Raw genomic sequence first — 24,013 nt, 5'->3', positions numbered from 1 at the left:
TTCTGCTTTTTGTTTGTAATGTTGGTATTCTGTTGCCTGCTTCCTGAGTTAAATAATTAGTTCATTTATTTTCAGTTTTTGTTGTTTTCTAAGCATTTAAAACTATGAAAAGCATAATGCTATGAATTTTTCTCTACATGGCTTTAGCTATGTCCCACAGACTTTTATATATAGTGTTCTTATTCTCATTATTTAAAAAAATAATTCCTAATTTTCATCTTAACTTCGTATTTAATCCAAAATTCATTTAATAATGTTTTTAATGAGCAATGTGATAGGAAAATGGTAGTATGTTGACACTGTTATCTTATTACAGTATTCTGATCCTAAAAATAATAGGTGTTTCTGATTTAAGAGCTTGATTAGAATATAATTTATGGCAAGTTGTGAAAATGACACTTAATTATTCATATGCCAAATGTGAGATGCAAACGCACAAAGAGGTCTGAACCTCCCTAACTCTTTGAATTCACCTTCCTCCTTTCAGCCAGTCCTTTCTAAGTGTTGTTTTTGAAAATTAAAGAAAGTATACTCCTAAGGGCTGTATGCAAAAGTGTCGTATCTGGAAAGGAAGTTATGAAACCAACTAGTCCAATTGTTCATTTTATACATATGGTTATAGAACCAAAGAGGTTAAGAGACTTATTGTCTATGAACCTCTACGACTTAGGCATAATACTCTATTAAGGGGAGAAAGTTAATCATTTTGTATAAAGTGAACCTGAAGAGGTGCTGGCTCCCTCCCACTACCATTTCTTCATCCCAGTTGCATTAGCCTACTATGGCTGCTATAGGAAAATACCACAGACTAAGTGGCTTAAACAATAGAAATTTATTTTCGCACAATTCTGGAGGCTAGAAGTCCAAGATCAAGGTGTCATCAAGGTTGGTTTCTGACGAAGACTCTCTTGCTCGCTTGAAGACAGCGGCCACCTTCTCATTTTGTCCTCACATAGCCTTTTCTCTTTGTACATGCAGAGAGAGAAAGAGCCCTCTGGTGTATCTTCCTCCCCTGATAAAGACATCAGTCATATTGGATTAGGGCCCCATCCTTCTGACCTCATTTAGCCTTAATTACCTCCTTAAAGACTCTACCTCCAAATACAGTCACAATGAGAGTTAGGGCTTCAACATATGCATTTTGAGGGAACATAATTCAGTCCATAATACAATGCTTCCTAATAATACCATTCCTGTCATGCTCATCCTCATTATTATTTAATGCACTAATTCCAGCTCTTTCTTCTATGTTAATAATGTGATTATAAAAGTGATAGAGTGAATGTGAGGAGAAAGGTATGCAGAAAAAAAATTAAAACGCTCTGCTACGAAGTGGGAGAGAAGCTCTCAAACATCTTGTAATGTTATGGGTTTGTGCCTGAACACTCTAATTTTCTCAAAGTATATAAATAATCACTATGAAAGAAATTATTTTGGTTAATAGTGCACTTAAATAAAACAGCACAGATTTATGTCAGCATAGAATAACACAAACTTTTCTCTCTTTTTTCCAGATTATTATGGAAATATTGTGGTAAAAATGGAAAATAATGTAATGTTTTATTTCAAGATTAATATTAAAGATGCAGTAAAGCTGCATTTATGGACAAATAGCACAATAAAATCATTAATTTCCTTGAATACATCTGGTAAAATGTATCTCATACATGTTTTTGAAAATGGCACAATACATCCACAGGAATATCCCTTAAAACTGGAAGCACAAAGTATAGCTTTCAAAACAAAAGAAAAATGCCCCTACGTGGCATTTCATAATGATATTTTTCGTGTTTTTTATCTTTTGGACAAAGGACAAAACCTGTCAGTGTGGGCTCAAATAGTCTATCCAGAAAATACTGGTCTGTATATTATTGTGGAATCATATGGCCCAAAAATATTGGAAGAGAAAAATCAGATTCACTATGAAATTGCCTCAGGATACTGCACTAAAACCATGGTAAGTTAATATTTTAAAATTCTTTCATTTGATTTTAATAAATGTAAAATTATAATATCAACATTTAAAAGAATGGATTTCCCTCCAAATTTAGCTTTGAAAATGTTGAGAAATATGTAAGTTTTTAATGAATAATGATATGGTAAGTCAATTCCTGAGCAACAATTTTTACTTGCAATATCCAGGGCCTCTTTGCCACTTAAAAACACATTCCTGTAGAACTCTTTGTCAATTGTATTGTTCACTTCCTTTTTTTATATAGTGCATGACTGCTCTGTAGAGTTCTATCTGCTATCTATTGCACTATAACACCATCCCTAAACTTAATGGCTTCAAACAACAAGTTCTGTGGATCAACAATTTGGGTTATGAGTAGATGGGCAGTTCTGCTGGTTTCATCTGGGTTTATTCATGAGGCTGTGGTCATCTGGTGGCTTGCCTGGGACAGGATAATGTAAGATGGCTTCATTCACATGTCAAATGTTTGGTGCAAGCACTGGCTTGTTAGTATAAGGGGCCTCAGCTGGAGCACTTGTCGCTGCTTCATGTGTCCTCTATCCTCCAGGCTAGACCTGGCAATCTCAGGGCAGTGTTCCAAGATGGTGAAGGCAGAAGCCACAGGCCTTTCAAGGCCTAAGTTTGGCTACATTCTATTTGTCTAATCAATTCACAAGGCCAGCCCAGATTAATATGATAGGGAAATAGACTCCACTTCTTAATAGAACAGCAAACTTACACTGTAAAGGGACCTACATACAGGAATGGGAGGAATTACTGCAGCCATCTTTGTAAATAATCTACCACAATAGACATAAATATACTGTGTATATTATTTTGTGTACTACTTTCCTAGGTAATATTATAGCATAAGCATTTTTTTTATGCCATACGCGGGCCTCTCACTGTTGTGGCCTCTCCCGCTGCAGAGCACAGGCTCCAGACGTGCAGGCTCAGCGGCCATGGCTCACAGGCCCAGCCACTCCACGGCATGTGGGATCCTCCGGGACTGGAGCATGAACCCGTGTCCCCTGCATCGGCAGGTGGACTCTCAACCACTGTGCCACCAGGGAAGCCCCATAAGCATTTTTACATGTTACTGTAATTTCTTCCCAAATATTGTATATTCTATTCCCCACTCTCCCTTTCTAGGTTCAGCTTTCTTAAGCATATACAATAGTGGGCCTCTTAATTGATACAGTGGAATGGAGGTGTTCACTTAATTCCAAAGTAAGTTAAAGTGAAGAATCATTTAAAAAAGGAAAGTGCTATATGTGAAACATTTTACTTTAACTTAAATAGATGAATGTACATTCATTAGTCAATCTTTTAATATAGGACCACAGACTTTGCTTTGTAATTAGTCCACTGGAATTCCTCATCTCCTTTCTTGCATAGTCTTATTCATAAGACATCATCTCTTAGTTCGCATTTCAGTTTCTTTAAAATAGCGGGGGCGGGGGGTACTTAAAGACATTGGCAAAACAACCAAAGTTCTAGATTTTTATAATTTTTCCCCAGCCTTTTAGTGTTATCTTGCTCATACCTAGCTCAGCAATTTCTTCTATGACTTGCTTTATCAAAACTTTCCAGGCTTCCCTGGTGGCGCAGTTGTTGGGAGTCCGCCTGCTGATGCAGGGGACACGGGTTCGTGCCCCAGTCCAGGAAGATCCCACATGCCATGGAGCGGCTGGGCCCATGAGCCATGGCCGCTGAGCCTGCTCGTCTGGAGCCTGTGCTCCGCAACGGGAGAGACCACAACAGTGAGAGGCCCATGTACCGTAAAAAAAAAAAACTTTCCAAAGCAGTTCCAAACGTAGTTTTCAGGGAAAGAGTAACTCTATTTTTACACTGGTATTTAACCAGTCCATAATATTTAGTTTAATTCCACAATTACAATAATAATGCAATCTGGCATAAACAGGTTTTGAAACAAATAAAGCTGTTTTAGATTTATATACAATTACATGGATAGACCTTAAAACATAGTCTTGAATGAAAAATAGTGTTGAATAAGAAACTGAGACCTACCAAATGTTACTATGTAACATTTATTAAAATTACAAACAACTACACACAAATCACAAGCAAAAAAGAGTATTGTTCATTTTATAAGAATAAAAAGATAAAAAATAAAGAATACAAAGATAACCAAGGACATATATCAAACAAGTAAAGCATAATGCTTGCTTGATATATGTTATGGGTGCCTATTATGAGGAAGGGAATGGGGGAAGAAGATACAGGGGAAAAGTAAAATACAATAAACAAGACTGGATTGAGCATGTTTCAAGAAACAAGGAGTATATTTAACTCACTTTTCTGAAGCTGAGGTACTCCCTCCTTCCAGAACAAAAACAAAGGTTTACACTTTTCTTCAGCACAGTGCAACTTTCTTTGATTATCTAACTCCAATATCTGCATACACTCTCATAGGTTTCCTTTCCAAGAATTGCATGTATAATGTGTATTTGTCCACTTGCAATTCAACCCTTCAAAATACTAGTTACCAATCAAAATATACAAAGGACTATGAAACATTAAAATTCTCATGTTTTAACATATTTTTTATTTCTGTTAATATATTCTTCAGCTCTGTTTGGTTCTTGTTTATATTTTCTAACTCTTTATTAAACTTCTCACTTTGTTCATCCATTCTTCTCCTGAGTTCATTGAGCATCTTTGTGATCATTACCTTGAACTGTTTATTGGGTAGATTGCTTACCTCTGATTTCACTTAGTTTTTCTTCTTGGGTTTTATCCTCTTCCTTCATTTGAAATATATTCCTTAGTCACATAATTTTGCCTAATTCTCTGTGTTTATATGTATGTATTAAGTACATTGGTTACATTTCCCAATCTTGGAGAAGTGGACTTATGTAAGAGATGTCCTATGGGGACCAGCAGTACACTTCCACCTGGTCACCCGAGCTGTATGATCTAGGGTTGCCACTGTGTGGGCTGAGTGGTCCCTTTTGTTGTGGCGGGGCTGCCTATGAGTACACTGGTAGGTGGGGGCTGGACCCCACCTGGTTGGCTGCCAGGTCCTTCTTCCCACTGAGGCTGCTTGTGGACAGGGCCAGGTCCTGACATAGTTGGCTGTACTGTCCAGGGAGTCCCAAGGCTGATGCCATCCTGCTGGTGATGGGGCTGGGTCCCATGATGGATGGCTGGGAGGGGGGGTACTGTGGATGGTGCCATCCACTGGTGGCTGGTAAGCCCCCAGAATAGGCTACAGGGGGGACTCCAGAAGAGCACTTGCCAGCACCAATGTCCTTGTGGTAGAACCAGCTCCCCAAAATGGCTGCCACCAGAGTCTATGTTCCCAGAGGGAGTCCCAGTTGCCTCCTGCCCCTCCAGGAGTCTCTTCAAGTCCAGCAAATGGGTCTGACCCTAGTTCCTTTTAAATTACTGCCTCTGTGTTAGGACTAGGAATGTGTGAGATTTTGTGCATGCCCTTTAAGAACAGAGTCACAATCCCTGCTGGCCTTCAAATCCAGCCATTCTGGGAACTCTTCTTCCTGGTGCAGAACCCTCTGCTGGGGAGCCCAATGTAGGGGCACACCCCCCTCCTTGGGGAGAACCTCTGCAATTGTGATTATCTTACATTTTTTGTTTGCTGACCCAGGGATGTGGGTCTTTACTATACTGAATCTCCATTCTTCTTACCCCTCTCATTGTGGTTCCTTCTTTGGTTGTGGAAAATCTTTTCTGCCAGTCTTCAGGTCATTATCATCAATAGTTGCTCTGTAAATAGTTGTAATTTTGGTGTGCCTATGAAAGGATGTGAGCTTAGGGTCTTTCTACTCCACCATCTTGTCCACTCTCCCAAATTTGCATTTTTTAATAAACTATTGTCTCTATCATTTACTAGCCGATGACAATGAGCAAGTTTTTAAATCTTTGATGTTGATGATGATGATGCTAGTATTTACTTTATTTATGAGGATTAAATGAGTTAATATATGTAAAGGGCTTAGAAGAGCACCTGACACATAATAAGCCCTATATATGTATGTGTTACTACTACAACTATCACCACTTCTGCTGTTTCTACTACTACTACCACCACCACAATATTTCATCATTTTCAAGGCACAGTTTTCTAGGTTTTTTTTTAACATTTAACATCTTTGAAATTGAGATGAGTATTACATATGATAGCATCTTATATTTGATTAACTATAGTGGTATTAGAATGTTGTAATTATTGGCCACTATGGTGCTAAGCTTCATAAGTAATCATTCATTTTTGAAGAAAAAACTGAGTATAACACCCATACACAAAAGTGGATAACTAATATTTTAAAGTTTTTAATGCTATTAGCTGGTTTCATAATGATATTTATACCAAAAGTTAGTTTTGAAATTTTGAGAATTATTTCTGAATATCTTAATTGACCTAAATACTTTTTTAATATTGAGGTATAATTGATATGTAACATTTTATTGGTTTCAGTGTACAAGATAATGATTCAATATTTGTATATTTTATAAAATGATCACCACATTAAGTCTAGTTAAGATCCATCACTACACAAAATTACAAATTTTTTTTGTGATGAGAATTTTAAGATCTACTATTTTAGCAACTTTCAAATTGCAATATTATTCACTATAGTTACCACGCTGTACACTATATTCTCATGACATTTATTTTTTAACTGCAAATTTGTACCTGTAACCACCTTTATCCATTTCACCCATCCCCCACTCCTGGCAATGATCAATCTGTTCTCTGTATCTATGAGGTCATGGGGGTATTGGTTTTGGTTTTGATTCCACATATAAATGAGATCATATGATATTTGTCATTCACTGTCTGACTTATTTCACTTAGCATAATGCCCTTTAGGTCCATCAGTGTTGTCAGAAATGGAAGGATTTCCTTCTCTTTTATAGCTGAAAAATATTCCATTGTATATATACTTACCACATCTTCTTTATCTATTTATCCATCGATGGATACTTAGGTTGGTTCCATGTCTCTGCTATTATAAACAATGTTGCAGTGAACATGGAGGTGCATATATTTTTTCAAATTAGTGTTTTTGCTTCCTTTGGATAAATACCCAGAAGTGGAATTGTTGGATCTTATGGTAGTTCTATTTTTAATGTTTTGAGGAAGCTGCATACTGTTTTCCATAGTAGCTGCCCCAGTTTACATTTCCACCAATAATTCATGGTTCCCTTTTCTCCAAATCCTCATTACAAGATAACACTTCTTATCTCTTGTCCTTTTGATAATAGTCATTTGACAGGTGTGAGGTGAGATCTAATTGTGGTTTTGATTTGCATTCCTGTGATGTTGTACCTGTTTTCATGTATCTGTTGGCCATATGTATGTCTTCATCGGAAAAATGTTTATTTAGATCCTCTGCACATTTTTAAATCAGATTTTTTGTTTTCTTGCTCTTGAGTTGTTGGAGTTCCTTATATATTTTGGATATTAACCTCTTATTAGATGTATGGTTTGTAACTATTTTCTCCCAATCACTAGGTTTTCTTTTCATTTTGTTGATAATTTTCTTTGTGGTGCAGAGCTTTTTAGTTTGATGCAGTTCCTCTTGTTTATTTTTGCTTTTGTTGCCTTTGCTTTTGGTATCAAATCCAGAAACTTTTGCCAAGACCAATTCCAAGGGGCTTACCATCTATGTTTTCTTCTAGGAGTTTCAGGGTATCAGATCTCACATTCAAGTCTATAATCTCATTTTGAGTTGATTTTTGTATATGGTGTGAGATAGAGGTTCAGTTTCATTCTTTTGCAGGTGACTATTCATTTTTCCCAACACGATTTGCTGAAGAAACTATCCTTTCCTCATTGTATATTCTTGGCTTCTTTGTAATAGATTCATCAACTACATATGCATGGATTTTACTTCTGGATTTTCTATTCTGTGCCACTAATCAATTGGTCTGTTTTTATGCCTATGCTATACTGTTTTGATTACCACAGCTTTGTAATGGAGTTTGACTCCAGCTTTGTTCCTCTTTCTCAAGACCATTTTGACTATTCAGGGTCTTCTGTGGTTCCATACAAACTTTAGGATTGTTTATTCTATTACTGTGAAAAATGCCATTGGAATTTTAATAGGGATTGCATTAAATCTGTATATAGCTTGGGTAGTATGGACATTTTAACAATATTAATTCTTCCAATCCATGAACATGTAGAATCTTTCCATTTATTTGTGTCTTCAATTTCTTTCTTCAATATTGTATAGTTTAAAGTGTATGGGTCTTTCACCTCCTGAGTTAAATTTATTCCTATGTATTTTATTATTTTTGGTGCAACTGTAAATGGAATTGTTTTCTTAATTTCTCTTTCTGGCAGTTCCTTATTAGTGCATAGAAATGCAACAGATTTTTATATATTGATCTTGTATCCTGCACCTTTACTGATTTGTTTTTTTGGTGGAGTCTTTAGGGTTTTTTACATATAATATCATGTCATCTGTAAGTAGTGACAGTTTTACTTCTTCCTTTTTAATTTGGATGCCTTTTATTTCTTTTTCTTGCCTAATTGTTCTGGCTAGAACTTGAATAAAAGTGGTGACTCTCGACATTATTGTCTTGGTCCTTATCTTAGAGGAAAACTTCCAGCTTTTCACCATTGAGTATGTTGTTAGGTATAGGGTTGTCATATATGGCCTTTATTATGTTGAGGTATTTTCCTCTCTACACACTTTGTTGAGAGTTTTTATCATAAATGGATGTTGAATCTTGTCAAATGCTTTTCTGCATCTATTGAGATGATCATATTATACTTATCCTTCATTTTGTTAATGTGCTATATCACATTGATTGGTTTGTGCATGTTGAACTATCTGTGCATCCCTGGAATAAATTCCACTTGATCATGATGTATAATCCTTTTAATGTATTGTTGAATTTATCTTCCCAAGTTATGTTGAGAATTTTTGCATCTATGTTCATCAGGAATATTGGCCTGTAATATCCTTTTCTGGTGGCATCTTTCTCTGGCTTTGGTATCAGGGTAAGGCCAGCATTGTAAAATTAGTTTGGAAATGTTCCCTCTTCTATATTTTTTGAAGAATTTGAGAAGGGTTGACATTAATTCTTCTTTAAATATTGATATAATTCACTAGTGAAGCCATTCTGGTCATGGACTTAAGTTTTTCTGGAGGTTTTTGATTACTGATTCAGTCTCCTCACTAGTAATTTGTCTGTTCAGATTTTCTACTTCTCAATGATTCAGTCTCGTAGGTTGCATGTTTCTAGGAATTTATCCATTTCTTCTAAGTTGTCCAATTTGTTGGCATATAATTTTTCATAGTAGACTCTTATGATCATTTTTATGTCTGTAGTATCAATTGTAATGTCTTCTCTTTCATGTCTGTTTTTATTTATTTGAGTCCTCTCTTTTTTTTTTTGTCAGTGAGTCTATCTAAAGGTTTGTAAATATTATTTATATTTTTTAAAAAAAGCTCTTAGTTTCACTGATCTTTTCCATTGTTTTTTCAGTCTCTAATTATTTATTTCTGCTCTGATTTTTGGTATTTCCTTCCTTCTACTGACTTTGGGCTTTGTTTATTCTTCTTTTTCTAGTTCTTCAAGTTGTAAAATTAGATTTTTTTTGTTAATATTTCTTATTTCTTGATGTAAGCCATTTATCCTTATGAGCTTCCCTCTTAGAACTGCTTTCGCTGCATCCCATAAATTTTGGTATGTTGGGTTTCCATTTTCATTTGTCTCAAAGTATTTTTTGATTTCTTCTTTGACCCATTGTTTGTTCAACAGAATGTTTAATATCTAAATATTTGTGAATTTTCCAGTTTTCTTCTTATAATTGCTTTCTAGCTTCATACCACATGGTCAGAAAAGATGTTTAATATGATTTCAATCTTCTTAAATTTATTAGGACTTGTTTTGTGGCCTAACATATAATACATCCTAGAGAATATTTCATGTGCACTTGAGAGGATTATATATTCTGTTACTTTTGGATGGAATGTTCTGGATATATCTGTTAAGTCATTAGGTATAATGTGTTGTTTAAGGCCAATGTTTCCTTATTGATTTTCTGTCTGGATGATCTATTGATGAAAGTAGGGAATTAAAGTCCCCTACTATTATTGTATTGCGGTCTATTTCTCATTTGAGCTCTGTTAATATTTGCTTTATATATGCAGGTGCTCCTATGTTGGGTGCATATATGTTATATCATGTTGGATTGACCCCTTTATCATTATATAATGAGCTTCTTTGTCTATATTATAGTTTTTGTTTTAAAGTATATTTTGTCTGATAACTATAGCTACCCCAGTTTTCTTTTGACTTCCATTTACATAAAATATTTTTTCCATCCCTTCAATTTCAATCTGTGTGTAATTTTACACCTGAAGTGAATCTCTTGTAGACAGCATACAGAAGGGTTGTTTTCTTTTATCCATTTAGCCACTCTATGTCTTTTAATTAGAGAATTTAATCCACTTACATTTAAATTAGTTATTGATAGGTATGAACTTATTGCCATTTTTTTATTGTTTCTGGCTGTTTTGTAGTTCTTCTGTGTTCCTTTTGTCTCCTCTGATCTCTTCATTTCTGGTTTAATGACTTTTTAGTGGTTTGCTTTGATTCATTTCTTTTATCTTATCTGTATCTCCTATAAGTTTTTCCTTTATGGTTACCATGTGGCTTACATATAAAACATATTACTTATATTTATAATAGTCTATTTTAAGTTGATAACAACTTAAATTTGATCATAGTCTAAAGCTCTACATTTTTATTTCCCCTCCCATGTTTTACATTTTGATGTCACAATTTACATCTTTTTATCGTGTGTATCTATGAACAAATTATTGTAGTTATTTTTACTATTTTGTCTTTAACTTTCATACTAGCTTTATAAGTGATTAACTCACCATGTCCGCATATTAGATTATTCTGAATTTTACTATATATTTACCTTTACCACTTGGGTTTATACTTTCATATTTCCTGTTACTAACAGCACCCTCTCGTTTCTACTTAAGAATTGCCTTTAATATTTCTTGTAAAGTGGGTTTAGTGTTGTTGAACTCCTTTAGCTTGTGCTTGTCTGGAAAACACTTTTTCTCTCTTTCAATTCTGAAGGACAGTTTTTTACTTTGAGCACTTTGAATATAACATACCACTCCCTTCTGTGCTGCAAAGTTATTACTGAAAAATCTGTTGATAGTCTCATGTGATTCCCTTTGTACAACAAGATGCTTTTAAGACTTTCTCCTTGTCTTTAACTTTTGATATTTAATTACAATGTGTCTTGGTGTGGGTCTTTTGGAGTTTATCTTATTTGGAACTCTCTGAGCTTCCTGGATCTGGGTGTCTGTTTCCTTTCCCAGGTTAAGAAAGTTTTTGTCTGTTTATTTATTTATTTATTTAGTTAGTTAGTTATTTTTGGCTGTTTTGGGTCTTTGTTTCTGTGCGAGGGCTTTCTCTAGTTGCAGCGAGTGGGGGCCACTCTTCATCACGGTGTGTGGGCCTCTCATTATCACGGCCTCTCGTTGCGGAGCACAGGCTCCAGATGTGCAGACTCAGTAGTTGTGGTTCACGGGCCCAGTTGCTCTGTGGCATGTGGGATCCTCCCACACCAGGGCTCGAAACTGTGTCCCCTGCATTAGCAGGCAGATTCTCAACCACTGCACCACCAGGGAAGCCCAAGAAAGTTTTTTTTGTCATTATTTCTTCAAACAATTTTTCTGCCCCTTTCTCACTCTTTTCCTTCTGTGACTCCTATAATGCAAATGTTGGTCCACATGATGTTCCATAAGTCCTTTAAGCTATCTTCACTTTGCTTTTTCCTGCTCTGTTTTTGATGAGTTCCACTGCCCTGTCTTTGAGTTCACTCATTCTTTCTTCCACTTCATCTATTCTGCTGTTGAACTCCTCTATTGTATGTATCAGTTCAGTTAATGTATTCTTCAGCTCTGTGACTTCTATTTAATACTTTCTTATATTTTCTATCTCTTTGTTGAAATTCTCACTTTGTTCATCCATTCGTCTTCTGAGTTCAGTGAGCATCACTGCAACCATTATTTTGAACTCTTTATCAGGTAAATTACTTATCACTATTTTATTAAGACCTTTTTTTATGTGATGTTATTTCATTCTTTCATTTAGAATATATTTCTGTTTCTTCATTTTCCTTAATTCTCTTCACTGGTTTCTATGTAGTAAATAAGACAGCTACTTCTAGTCTTGAAGGGGTCATTTTGTGTAGGAGATGAAACTTATCATTCAACACTGCCTGAGCTCTGGTTGTCTCTCAAGAATTTGTGATTGTCCAAGCCACCTACGTTATTCTTAGTGGCTCCCAGCATTTTAGGGTGTGCTAAGATCTGTCAGTCTCTCAAAGTGCGGAGAGTATCTCAGCGCACAGATGCAAGTTGATTGGAAGCCAGACACTAAGGGAACAGCTTTTAAACTATGCAAATGTACCTCTTTCAGGGAGTTGGCATTTCTGTCTGCTGCCTCACTGCTGAGCCTTAGGCTAGTAAGAAACATTTGAGAAATGTTTCTTTGTTTGCTACCATCCCTTTGAACCTGTAAGAACAAGCCCCATTGGTCACCAGAGCCAGACTATTGAGGGATGTGTTCTCTGGGTGACCAACACAAAAACTGGGGCACCAGATGTGTATAACAGCTACCTTCTCTGAGATACTGACAACTTGGAGTGGGGCAAAGGAAGAGTGCAATGATGGTGGGCCTGCCAGCCTCCCCAGTCTCTGGAGAGAATTATAGTCAGCACCTAGATGTGTGTTTAGTTAGAAGCCTGCCCCTCAGGCCACATCTATAAAAGTAAGCTAACAAGTCTCTTTCACAGAAAGACTTGGGGTGCATTTCAGTCTACCATCTCTGTGCTATTCTCTGGAAGGAACAGCCAGTTAAGAACTATTTATCACTTTTTAACAATCCTATAAGACCTGCAAACATGAACCCTGATGGCCACCAGAGCCAGGTAATCCAGGGGCATTCCCCAGTCAGCAACCACTAAAAAGTACCAGACGTGTGTACAAGCTGCTTTTTGGGAGACACCAGCAACCTGGAGCAAGGCAGAGGGAGACTACAAAGATAACACTTCCCCTATGCCCCTATGAGGTCTCTGAAGAGAATTATAGTCAGCCCTTAGATATAGTTTTAATTAGAAGCCTGCCTCTCAGGACATAGCTATGAAGATAAGCTAATAGTCCTCTTTTACAGAAAGACTGTGCCTACTATGTCTTGGAGGTGCAGCCAGCTAAGACCTCCTCTTTCATCTATTATAGTCCTACAGGTCCAGTGAGTGCAAGCCCCACTGGCCACCAGAGCCAGTCAATCAAGAGGCAACCCATGGATGGCAGCCACAAAAACCAGAGTGCAAGATAAGTGTAGAAGCTGTTTTCTGGGAGATATCAGCAACTAGAGTGAGGCAGAGGGAGAGCACAAACATGGAGCCCATCAGCCTCTCTTTGGAGTATTTCAGTAGGCCATACCCTAGATGTCTGTTAAATTAGATACCTGCCCCTCAGGCCAATGCTTTATTTTTCTTTCTTTTTAAATAATCAGTGTTTATTTTATTTTATTTTTAAATAGTCAAATTTACTTTATATTATTTTGGCTGTGCCACGTGCCTTTTTGTATATCAGTTCCCCAGCCCAGGCCACAGCAGTGAAAGCACCAAATCCTAACCACTAGACCACCAGGGAACTCCCAGGCCGATGCTTTAAGATAAGCAATTAAGCCTCTCTCACAGAAAGTCTGGGCACTTTTCAGCTGGCTTCTTTATACTGGACCTTGGGATCCATGAGTCCTCACATGAGAGCCTTTAAGAACTGTTTCTCAGTTTGCTATAGCCTTGTGGGTCAAATGGACACAAGCCCCACTGGCTTTTGAAGCCATATGTTTTGGGGCTCAGTTCTATATTGCAGGTCTTAAAAGTTGGGGTTCAAGCTGTTTACTCCTCAGGGAGAAGTGTGGGGTTTTGAACTCTCTCCCTCCCGATCATGGGTTACTGTCCTGGGGCTGGGGTTTGTGGCAAGACTGTGACTCAGTCTCTCCTACCTGTTTCAATGTGGGTTTTTCTCTTGTTCACCTGATGTGTAGGAGTTGCTCAGCTAGTTTTAGGGCTTCTTTCAGAGGAAATTATTTTGTACATAGCTGTAAATTCAGTGTTGTCCATGGGAGGAGGTGATTTCAGGACCCTCCTGTGTTATCATCATGAACCAGAACCTGCCTATTCATTTTTTTAATGGTGACTGATAATGAGTAGAAAATTTTAATTTTGATAAAGTTTTTTCATTTATGGTTATTGTTTTTTGTGTTGTAAGATACTTTGCTTATCCCTAAGTCACAAAAAATATTCTTCTATGATGTCTTCTCAAAGCTTTATGGTTTTAGCATTTATGTTGAAGTCCATGATCGATCTCAAATTAATTTTTGTGTATGGTGACTTTTGATCAAGGAAACAACAAAGTTATTTTCCATTTGAATATCTAGGTACTTCAGTATTCTTGAAAAGCTTTTTTTTTTTCCCTATCGTATTACTTAGCATCTTTATTGAAAATCAAATATTCATACAAGTGTAGGCCTATTTCTGGGTGCTGTATTCTGTTCCATTGATCTATTTGTCAATCCTATGGTAGTACCACACTATCTTAATTACTGGCAAACTTAAATTTTGTATCTAATTTTCAGTGAGGTCAACTCTGTGGTTACAATAAGTAAGAGATACTTTTAGGAATACCATAAAACCTTGTTTCTATAATAATAAATTGAGCTTGTAGTGTAAGGATCTAACCTTTCTTTCTGGAAATGATCTAGGACACTCAGAAGCAGCCATCATTTTAGCCATCTTCATTGTCATTAATGGTTAAATTCAGTGGCTACTTCATCACCTAAGGCATTTGCCTTAGTAAATACTTTATCACAATCAACAACAGGTGATAATTTGATTATTTGTAATGTTTCTGCATACCATGAAATAATAGAATCCCTTTTCCATTGGCAAAGAGATTAATACTCTGTTCAAGGCCAAGGACACAATGAAGTCAATCCCAGGATTCCATCTTTGTGTGTTGGTTTCTTGATACTACTTCCATACCAAGAACCATATCAGTAAGCCACTGGCCAGGAAAACAGAAATCAAACCAATTGTCTTAGCAGAGGTAAATCAATATAGGGAATTAGTAGAATTGGATATATGAGAGAAATGAAAAGAAAAAAAGGAACACTGAGATTACACAGAGCTAGTAACTACAAGAAGTGACTGTTCCACCTCTAGGGCTATAATAGAGGGAATAGAGGGAAGAAATTTGGGTTATTACAAACTAGAAAGTTAGGAGAAGTGTTCCACAGACCTAGAACCCACACCTTGAAGAAGAGGGTACTGCTCACCTGGTATGTCGTCTCAGAAGCTCCAAGGAAGGGACTCCAAAGATCTGGGACCCAGATCTCTGAGAAGGGGGCAATATGATTGGTGCTGGTGCTGCTGAAACTCTAGTCTCTGAAACAGGCGCCAGCCAGCTAGTGCTTGTACCTCAAAGGGGGGTCATGAGCGAAGCTTGTTCTGGGAGTGTGTTTCTCACTTGTCAGTTCCTTTACCAACTGCTACTGCCAGGATGAAGAGTTGCCAGGTTGACACTGACAGGAATAATGAGAAAAACAAGAAGTAGCATATTTTCTTCTATCCTTATCTTCTAGGTGCTCTCCAGTACTCCGTATTTGCAATATCTAAAAGAGAGCCAACTAACAAAGGAAAAAATGTCATTTGCAGAATCTCAAACCCTGCACCAAAAAGCTGCGAATAGAATAGTGGGTTTCGGGCTTCCCTGGTGGTGCAGTGGTTGAGAGTCCGCCTGCCGATGCAGGGGACACGGGTTCGTGCCCTGGTCCGGGAAGATCCCACATGCCGCGGAGTGGCTGGGCCCGTGAGCCATGGCTGCTGAGCCTGCACGTCCGGAGCCTGTGCTCCGCAACGGGAGAGGCCACAACAGTGAGAGGTCCGCATATCGCAAAAAAAAAAAAAAAAAAAAAGTGGGTTTGAAGCCAAAAGACAATAGTTTAATAACCAGCACATAGAGTATGTATATGGTGAACTTTAACAGTTAAAACAATTTACACCCCCAACACTGTTTGAAAGATCCTGCTGCTCCACATCATTGCAGTTATGGGCTGAATGTTTGTGTCCCCCCAAATTCATATGTTGAAGCCCTAACTTCCAAAGTGATGGTATTTGGAGATGGGGACTTTGAAAGATAATTAGGGTTAGATGAGTTGTGAAGGTGGGCCCTAGTCTAATGGGATTAGTGTCATTATAAGAAGAGGCACCAGAGAGCTTGTCTCTTTCTCTCCCTGCATGCACAAAGGAGGTCATGTCAGCATACAGCAAGATGGCAGTCACCTGTAAACCAAGAGAAGAGACCTCAGAATGAGATCTATCTGCTGGCACCTTGATCTTAGACTTTCCAGTTTCCAAAACTATGAGAAAACAACCTTCTGTTGTCTAAGCCACCCAGTCTGTGGTATTTTGATATGACAACCCTAGCAGACTAATATACTTTCCAATAACTTGTATAGTCAAACTTTAATTTTTGCCTGATGAATGTGTGTGTATTATATTTTGTTTGCTGTTCTCTTCTTATTAATGAGGTTGAATAATTTTTCATATATTTATTGGCTTTTTGATTCCCATTTCTGTGAAATTCCAATTTTTGTCACTTTTTCTATTAGGTTGTGTGCCTTTTTCTCATTGAATTTTTTTTTCATTTTCTCAAATTTTCTTTTTAAAGAGCTTTATTGATGTGATTAGTATACAATAAATTGCACACATTGAAAGTGTACAATTTGACATATGTATATACCCATGAAATAATAGCCAAAATCAAACTAATGTGCATGTCCATCACCCCCCAAAATTTCCTCATGCTCCTTAGTAATCCATTCCTCCTTCTATTCCCCATCACTAGGCAACCACTGATCTGATTGCTATCAGTATAGGTTAGTTTACTTTTTCTAGAATTTTACATAAATGGAACCATACAATATGTTTTCTGCCTTCTTTCAGTATAATCATTTTGTAGTTTATCTATTACATTGTGGTCATTAATAGTTTGCTCCCTTTTGTTGTTGAGTAACATTCCATGATATGGATACACCACAATTTGTCTAACCACATTTGTTTATGAATATTTGGATTGATTCCAGTTTAGGGATATTACAAGTAAAATGGTTATGAACACTTGTGTACAACTCTGAGTTGTGTTGACCTATGCTTTCATTTATCCTGGGTAAATGCATAGGAACAGACTGGCTGGATCATAAGTAGACATATGTTTAATTTTTTACAAACTGCTAATTTGTATTCCAAATTTTTTGTACCATTTTACATTGCCACCAGTAGTTTTTTTTTAAGCAGTATCAGTATTTTTTTAAATTATTATTATTTATTAATTTATTTTTGTCTGTGTTGGGTCTCCACTGCTGTGCACGACCCTCTCTAGTTGCAGTGAGCGGGGGCTACTCCTTGCCGTGGTGTGCGGGCTCCAGGCATGCGGACCTCAGTAGCTGCGGCACACAGGCCCAGCAGCTGTGGCTCGCGGGCTCTAGAGTGCAGGCTCAGCAGCTGTGACGCACGGGCCCAGCCGCTCCACAGCATGTGGGATCCTCCCGGACCAGGGCCTGAAGCTGCGTCCCCCGCACCGGCAGGCGGACTCCCAACCACTGCGCCACCAGGGAAGCCCCACCACCACTAGTTTTACTTGCTTCACACATTTTTGCTAACAGTTGGTGTGATCTGGGTTTTGGTTTTGTTGTTGTTATTGTTTTGTTTTGGATTTTTTAGTTTTAGCTATTTTAGTTAATATATAGTGATATCTCATTGTGGTTTTAATTAACATTTCCCTGATGCTTTCTAATAACTAATGATACTGAGCACTGTTTCAAGTGCTTATTTGCTATTTGTAGATCTTCTCTGGTGAAGTGTCTGTTCAACTTGTAAGCCCAACTTTAAGGGGTTGTCTTCTTATAATTAAGTAGTAAGAGTTCTTTATAAACTCTAGATATAAATTCATTGTTAGATACGTGTTTTGCAAATATTTTCTCCCAGTCTGTGGCTTGTGTTTTCATTTTCATAACAATGTCTTTTGAAAATGTGTTTTATTTATTTTGATGAAGTCCAATTTATTGCTTTTCTCTTTTATAGCTTTACTTTGGGTTGTAATTAAGAAATCTTTCAAACTCAAGGTCACTAAGCTTTCCTCATTTTTCCTTCTAGAAGTTTTATAGTTGTAGCTCTTACTTTAAGGTCTATGATCTACTTCAAATTAATGTTTGCATGCACTGTGAGGTAAAGGTCAAGATACTTTTCTTTTTTTAATCCGAAGCCATCTCTTCCAACAGCGTTTGTTGAAAAGGCTATCTTTCCCCCATTGAATTGCCTTGGCACGTTTGTAAAAAATCAACTGGCCATATATGTAGGAATCTATTTCTGAATTCTGTTCCATTAACTTATATGTCTATCTTGATGTCAAAACACAATGTCTTGATTACTGTACCTTTATAATTCTTGAAATCAGGTTGTGTAAGTACTCCAAATATATTCTTCTTTTTAGTGTACAAGTTTGTCCATTTTTGGTCAGATTATCCCTAAATATTTCATATTTTTAAAGTATTTCATATTTTGGTGCTATTATAAATGGTATCATTCTGATTGTTCACTGCTAGTATATAGTAATATAATTTATTTTATGCATCAATGATGTATCCCACAGCTTTGCTAAACTCGGTTATTATTTCAAGCAGCTTTTTTTGTAAATTCCCTAGTTTCTATGTAGGTGATCATGTCATCTGTGTACACATACAGTTTTCCCTTCCAATATATGTGACTTTCTTTTCCTTTCTTTTTTGCACCATTTTGAGCCTCCAGTGCAGTGGTGATTAGAAGAAATGAGAGTGGAGATATTTGCCTTGTTCTCAAACAGAAAGAAATTATTCAGTCTTTCACAATTAAGTATGATGTTACCTCGAGGGTTTTAATATATGCCCTTTACTAAGATGATGAATGTCCCCTTTATTCCTAGTTTGCTGAGTTTCTGTCATTTATAGATATTGAATTCCATAAAATTCTTTTTCAGTATCTGTTGAAATGATCATGTTTTTTAATCTGTTAATATGGTGAATTCCAATAATTTATTTTCACTGCTAGAATAATCCCACTTGGTCATAATGTTTTATTCTCATATAACGTTGGATTCAATTTGAATTCAATTGAATTCAATTCAGTATTGTTAAGAAGTTTTGCTTCATGAGGGTTATTGGTTCATGACAGTTATTAGTCTATAGTTTTCCTGTAATGTCTTTTTCTGGTTATGGTATCAACAGTGTTGACCTCTTAAGATGTTTTGGGGAGAGGTCCTCCTCTATTTTATAGAAAAATTGATGTATAAATTGTATTATTTCTTCTTTAATGTTTGGTAGAATTCACCAATGAAGACCTCTTGACCTGGTGTTTTTTGTATGTTTTTAATTACAACTTCAATCTTTTAAACTGATATAGGGATATTTGGGTTATCTGCTTATTCTTGAGCTAATTTTAGTAGTTTTTCTCTTTCAAGGAATTGTCCATTTCATCTATCCTGTCAAATTTATAGGCACAAGGTATTCATAATATCTCCTTATTATCCTTTTAGTGTCTGTAGAATTTGTGGTGATATCCAATTTCTCATTCTTGATATTGGTAATTTGTTTCTTCTCTCCTTTTTACCCAGTCAGCCTGGCTGGAGCTTAACAACTGTATTGATTTTCTCAAAGAATCAGCTTTTGGTTTTATTGATTTCTGTAATGATTTTCTATTTTTGATTTTATTGATAAAATTATTTTTTAATCTTGCAGCACCAATCCTTGAGTTTCTTTTTTTAAATATTTATTTATTTATTTATTTGGTTGCACTGGGTCTTAGTTGTGGCAGGCGGGCTCCTTAGTTGTGGCATGCGAACTCTTAGTTTCAGCATGCACATGGAAGCTAGTACACTGACCAGGGATTGAAGGTGGGCCCCTGCATTGGGAGCGTGGAGTCTTATCCACTGTACCACAAGGGAAGTCCCAAAATTATTAATTTTTTATTATTTCCTTTCTGCCACTTACTTTGGGTTTAATTTGTTTCTCTTCTTACAGTTTCTGAATATGGAAGCTTAAGTCATTCACTTAAGACCTTTCTTCTTTTCTAATGTGGACTTTAATGCTATAAACTTTTCTCTAATAACTACTTTAGTTAGAGGAGTGACATCAACATCATAGTGGCATGAGGCACTCTCTTTGTCTCTCCCCTTCAATTTACAACCAGTAAAAATGCATAACTCAACAAAGGTGCCTCTGTCCAACACACCAGGACACATATGTGTACATCTAAATGTGGGTGGACTGGAACACATAGAGGAGGTGGACTGGAGGAAGAGCAGAGACTATACCAGTAATCCCAGCTTCCAGCTGCTGTGGCTGAGTCTGCTGGTTGCAGAGGGGAGGTGGCACACATGACTCCGACCTTCTTGCCACATCAGTGCCCACTGCCACAGGGAAATGCCACAGGGAAATGGTCAGCAGCAGCAGCATGGTTTGTGATCCTGTCTCTCCAGCTATAGAGGTACCTGCCACTCGAGCTTTCCACCACCCACAGAGGCAGTGCCCAAAAACCCAACAACTCCAGATGTGGCAGAGGTGCCCATGACTGTGGCTACCTCCCTCTCTTCCCCCTCCCCTCACAGCAGCAGTTCCTATAACTCAGGCAATTCCAGACTTAGTGGAGGCCACACCAACGCAGTGCTCCAGGTGGCAACACCAGCAACAGCAGCAAGACCAGCAGCAACAGCAAGGCACCAGTGACCCTGGAGGCACAAGCAGTGACAACTAGGGCATAGGGTGACACCTCCAGGAGAGGCAGAGGTGGGTGGAAAATGCCGATTCTTAAACATAGCCAGAGGCAGCTCACATTAGAAAAGCCAAAAACTTGTGCAATAGCACCACTTACCAAAAAACAAAAGAAAGGTCGTAATTACCAATCTATCAATCTATCGAATTGTCAAAATCAAGTTAAAAAAAAAAGCTCTACCTAAAGAAGAGAGGTGTTTGGTGTTCACTTTCAAATTCTCAGGCAGAGAAAAAACTCATCAAGCACCATGAAAAACCATGGGAAAAAAACATGTATAATTAATAAAATACTGCTCAGCCATGAAAAAAGGAGAAATGTTGCCATTTAGGACAATATGAAAGGAGCTTGAGGATATTATGCGAAATGAATCAGATAGAGAAAGACAAATACCATGTGATTTCACTTACATGTGGAATATATATATTTAAAAACCTAAAATAAACAACCAAACCAAACTAAACATAGATACAGAGAACAGATTAGAGTTACCAGAGAGGAAGATGTGTAAGGGGAGGGCAGAATGGGTAAAGGTGGTCAACTGTATGCTGGCAGATAGAAACTAAACTTTTGGTGGTGAACATGCTGTAGTGTATACAGAAGTCTATTTTTCATAATGTATACATGAAACATATAATGTTATAAACCAATGTTACCACAACTAAAAAAAGAAAGAGAACTGCTTTATCTGTATACCCAAATTTTGATATTTTGTGGTTTCATTGTCATTCAGTTCAAAATACTTTCTCATTTTCTTTGTGATTTCTTCTTTGACCTATGGGTTATATAGAAGGACAGTGATTTTCCAGATAGCTCTCTGTTACTGATTTCTAAATAAATACAATTATAGTAAGAAAAGATTTTTTTATTTGAATCCCTTTAAATTTATAGAGAATTGTTTTATAGCTATAAATATGGTCTATTTTGGTAAGTGTTTCATGTGCACTTTAAAACATGATGCCTTTTACTCTGGAGATAATTTTTGCTCTGAAATCTACTTTGTGTGATATTAATATAGCCATTCCAGCCTACTTTAGATTAATGTTAGCACAACATATCTTTTTTTTCCATCCTTTTAGTATGGAAAATCATTTGTGTCCTTCAATTTTTTTAAGTTGGATCTTACTTGTTTATCTATTCTGAATATTTTTGCCTTTTTATTGGGTACATTCAACGTGATTTTTTTTTTTTTTTTGGTATTGTTGGGTTTAAATCTACCATTTAACTATTTGTTTTCTATTTGTCCCTTCTGTTTTTAATTTTTTTTTCCACTTTCTCTGCCTTTTTTTAAATTATTTTTATATGATTCCATTTTGCATCTTTGTTGGCTTTTTTAGTTATTCCTTATTCATTTTGGTTTTTTATTGGATGCTTTAGGGTTTATTGTACACATCTGTAACTTATCTCAGTTTGCCCTCAATATTGTATCATTTCATTTATAGTATAATAACCTTATAGCAATATACTTCTATATTCCCTCACATATATCACATTTGTACTATTGTTGCCATACATTTACTTCTACGTACTTTATAAACCTTACAATGAATTGCTATTATTGTTGCTTTAAATAGTTAATTATCTTTTAAAAGAGAATTAAATAATAAAAAGGCATTTTATATTTATACACATATTTATCATTTCCAATGCTCTTCATTTTTTGTGAAGATCCAGATTTTCATCTAGTATCATTTTCAATCTGATTGTCAATTTTTACTTTATATATTTGAAAACATATTATTAGATGCATGTAAGTTTTTAAATTCTCTTCTTGATGAATTGAAACTTTAAACATTATGAAATGACGATCTTTCTCTGTAGTAATACTTTTGCTTTCAAGTCTACTTTGTTTCATATTTAATATAGCCATATCAGGTTTTCTTTTACTTAATATTTCCATACAATTTCTACCCTTTTAATTTCAATCTTTCTATTGCCTTATGTTTTAGCTATGTTTCCTATAAGCACCATATATTTGAGTTTTAAAATTTTTGTTATTGTTGTCTAGTCTGAAAATCTTTGTCCTTTAATTGGAACATTTAGTCTATTTACACTTATTGCAATTAATAATATGTTTAAGGTTTTGCCTTCCATCTTGCTTTGTACTTTTTTTTCCCATTCTTTCTATGTTTTTTCCTCTAGTTTCTTGCCTTTTTAGGTTTAGTTGCATACATTTTATCATTCCATTTTCCCCCTTCCACTGGTTCAACAGTTATACATTCTGTTTGTATTTCTAGTCAGTTTTCCTTTGAAATTATAACCTGAATGTTTAATTTAAACAAGACTAAATTTAAGTAAATAATTTATTCTTTCCCCAGCTCACATGTAATTGAATTCATAGATTCACTATTAGGCAGTGTTATTACTATTTTATACAGCAATGTGCATTTACCCTATCTTTATCTTTTTTCCTTTTTTTTTTTTTTTTTTTTTTTTGTGGTACGCGGGCCTCTCACTGTTGAGGCCTCTCCATTGCGGAGCACAGGCTCCGGACGCACAGGCTCAGCGGCCATGGCTCACGGGCCCAGCCGCTCCATGGCATGTGGGATGCTCCCAGACTGGGGCATGAACCCGTGTCCCCTGCATCGGCAGGTGGACTCTCAACCACTGTGCCACCAGGGAAGCCCCTTTTTTCCTTTTTATCATAAGTGCTTGCATCTTGTATTCCTTTCCTTCTGCTTTAGGTACATTCCTTAACATTTCTTTTAGTGAGAGGCTACTGGTAATTATATATTCAATTTTTGTTCATCTGAAAACATCTATATTTCATTTTTGTTCTTGAAAAATATTTTCTACAGATATAGAAATCTAGTTTGGTGATGATTTTCTTAAACAGCATTAAAAATATTATTCTATTGGTTTTTGGCTTGCATTGTTGCCATTGAGAAGTCACTTGCAATTTTAACATCTATCCCTCTGGCTGCTTTTAAGATTTTATCCTTTGCTTTCTTCACTTTCACTATGAGGTGTCTAAATGCAGGTTTCTTTACTTCTTTCTTTGTTTGGGATTCCTTGGGCCTCATACATATCTAAATCACTGTCTTCATCAGGTATCTTGCAATGTCTATGCCTCTTCTCTATCTTCTCTTCTTCTGTAACGCTGATTAATCATATGTTAAACTTTCTCAATCTATTCCCCATGAGTTTTTTTTTAACAT

The 24,013-nt window shown here is 36.4% G+C and overlaps 1 protein-coding gene across 1 annotated transcript in view; it reads left to right on the top strand.

The window, feature by feature from the left end:
• The window catches only part of CATSPERE (catsper channel auxiliary subunit epsilon), a gene marked incomplete at both ends in the record, with an annotated part of 263,608 nt that overhangs the window by 164,076 nt on the left and 75,519 nt on the right, over window positions 1–24,013 (top strand). The window contains one exon of the mRNA XM_079696474.1: window positions 1,515–1,957. Within this exon, the coding sequence (XP_079552600.1) occupies window positions 1,515–1,957 (443 nt within the window). The remainder of the gene's footprint in view (window positions 1–1,514; window positions 1,958–24,013) is intronic.

This window comes from Hyperoodon ampullatus, assembly GCF_949752795.1.
Source record: "Hyperoodon ampullatus genome assembly, chromosome: 2".
NCBI classification, from domain to species: domain Eukaryota; kingdom Metazoa; phylum Chordata; class Mammalia; order Artiodactyla; family Ziphiidae; genus Hyperoodon; species Hyperoodon ampullatus.
This window is presented reverse-complemented; position numbering and strand designations above follow the sequence as displayed.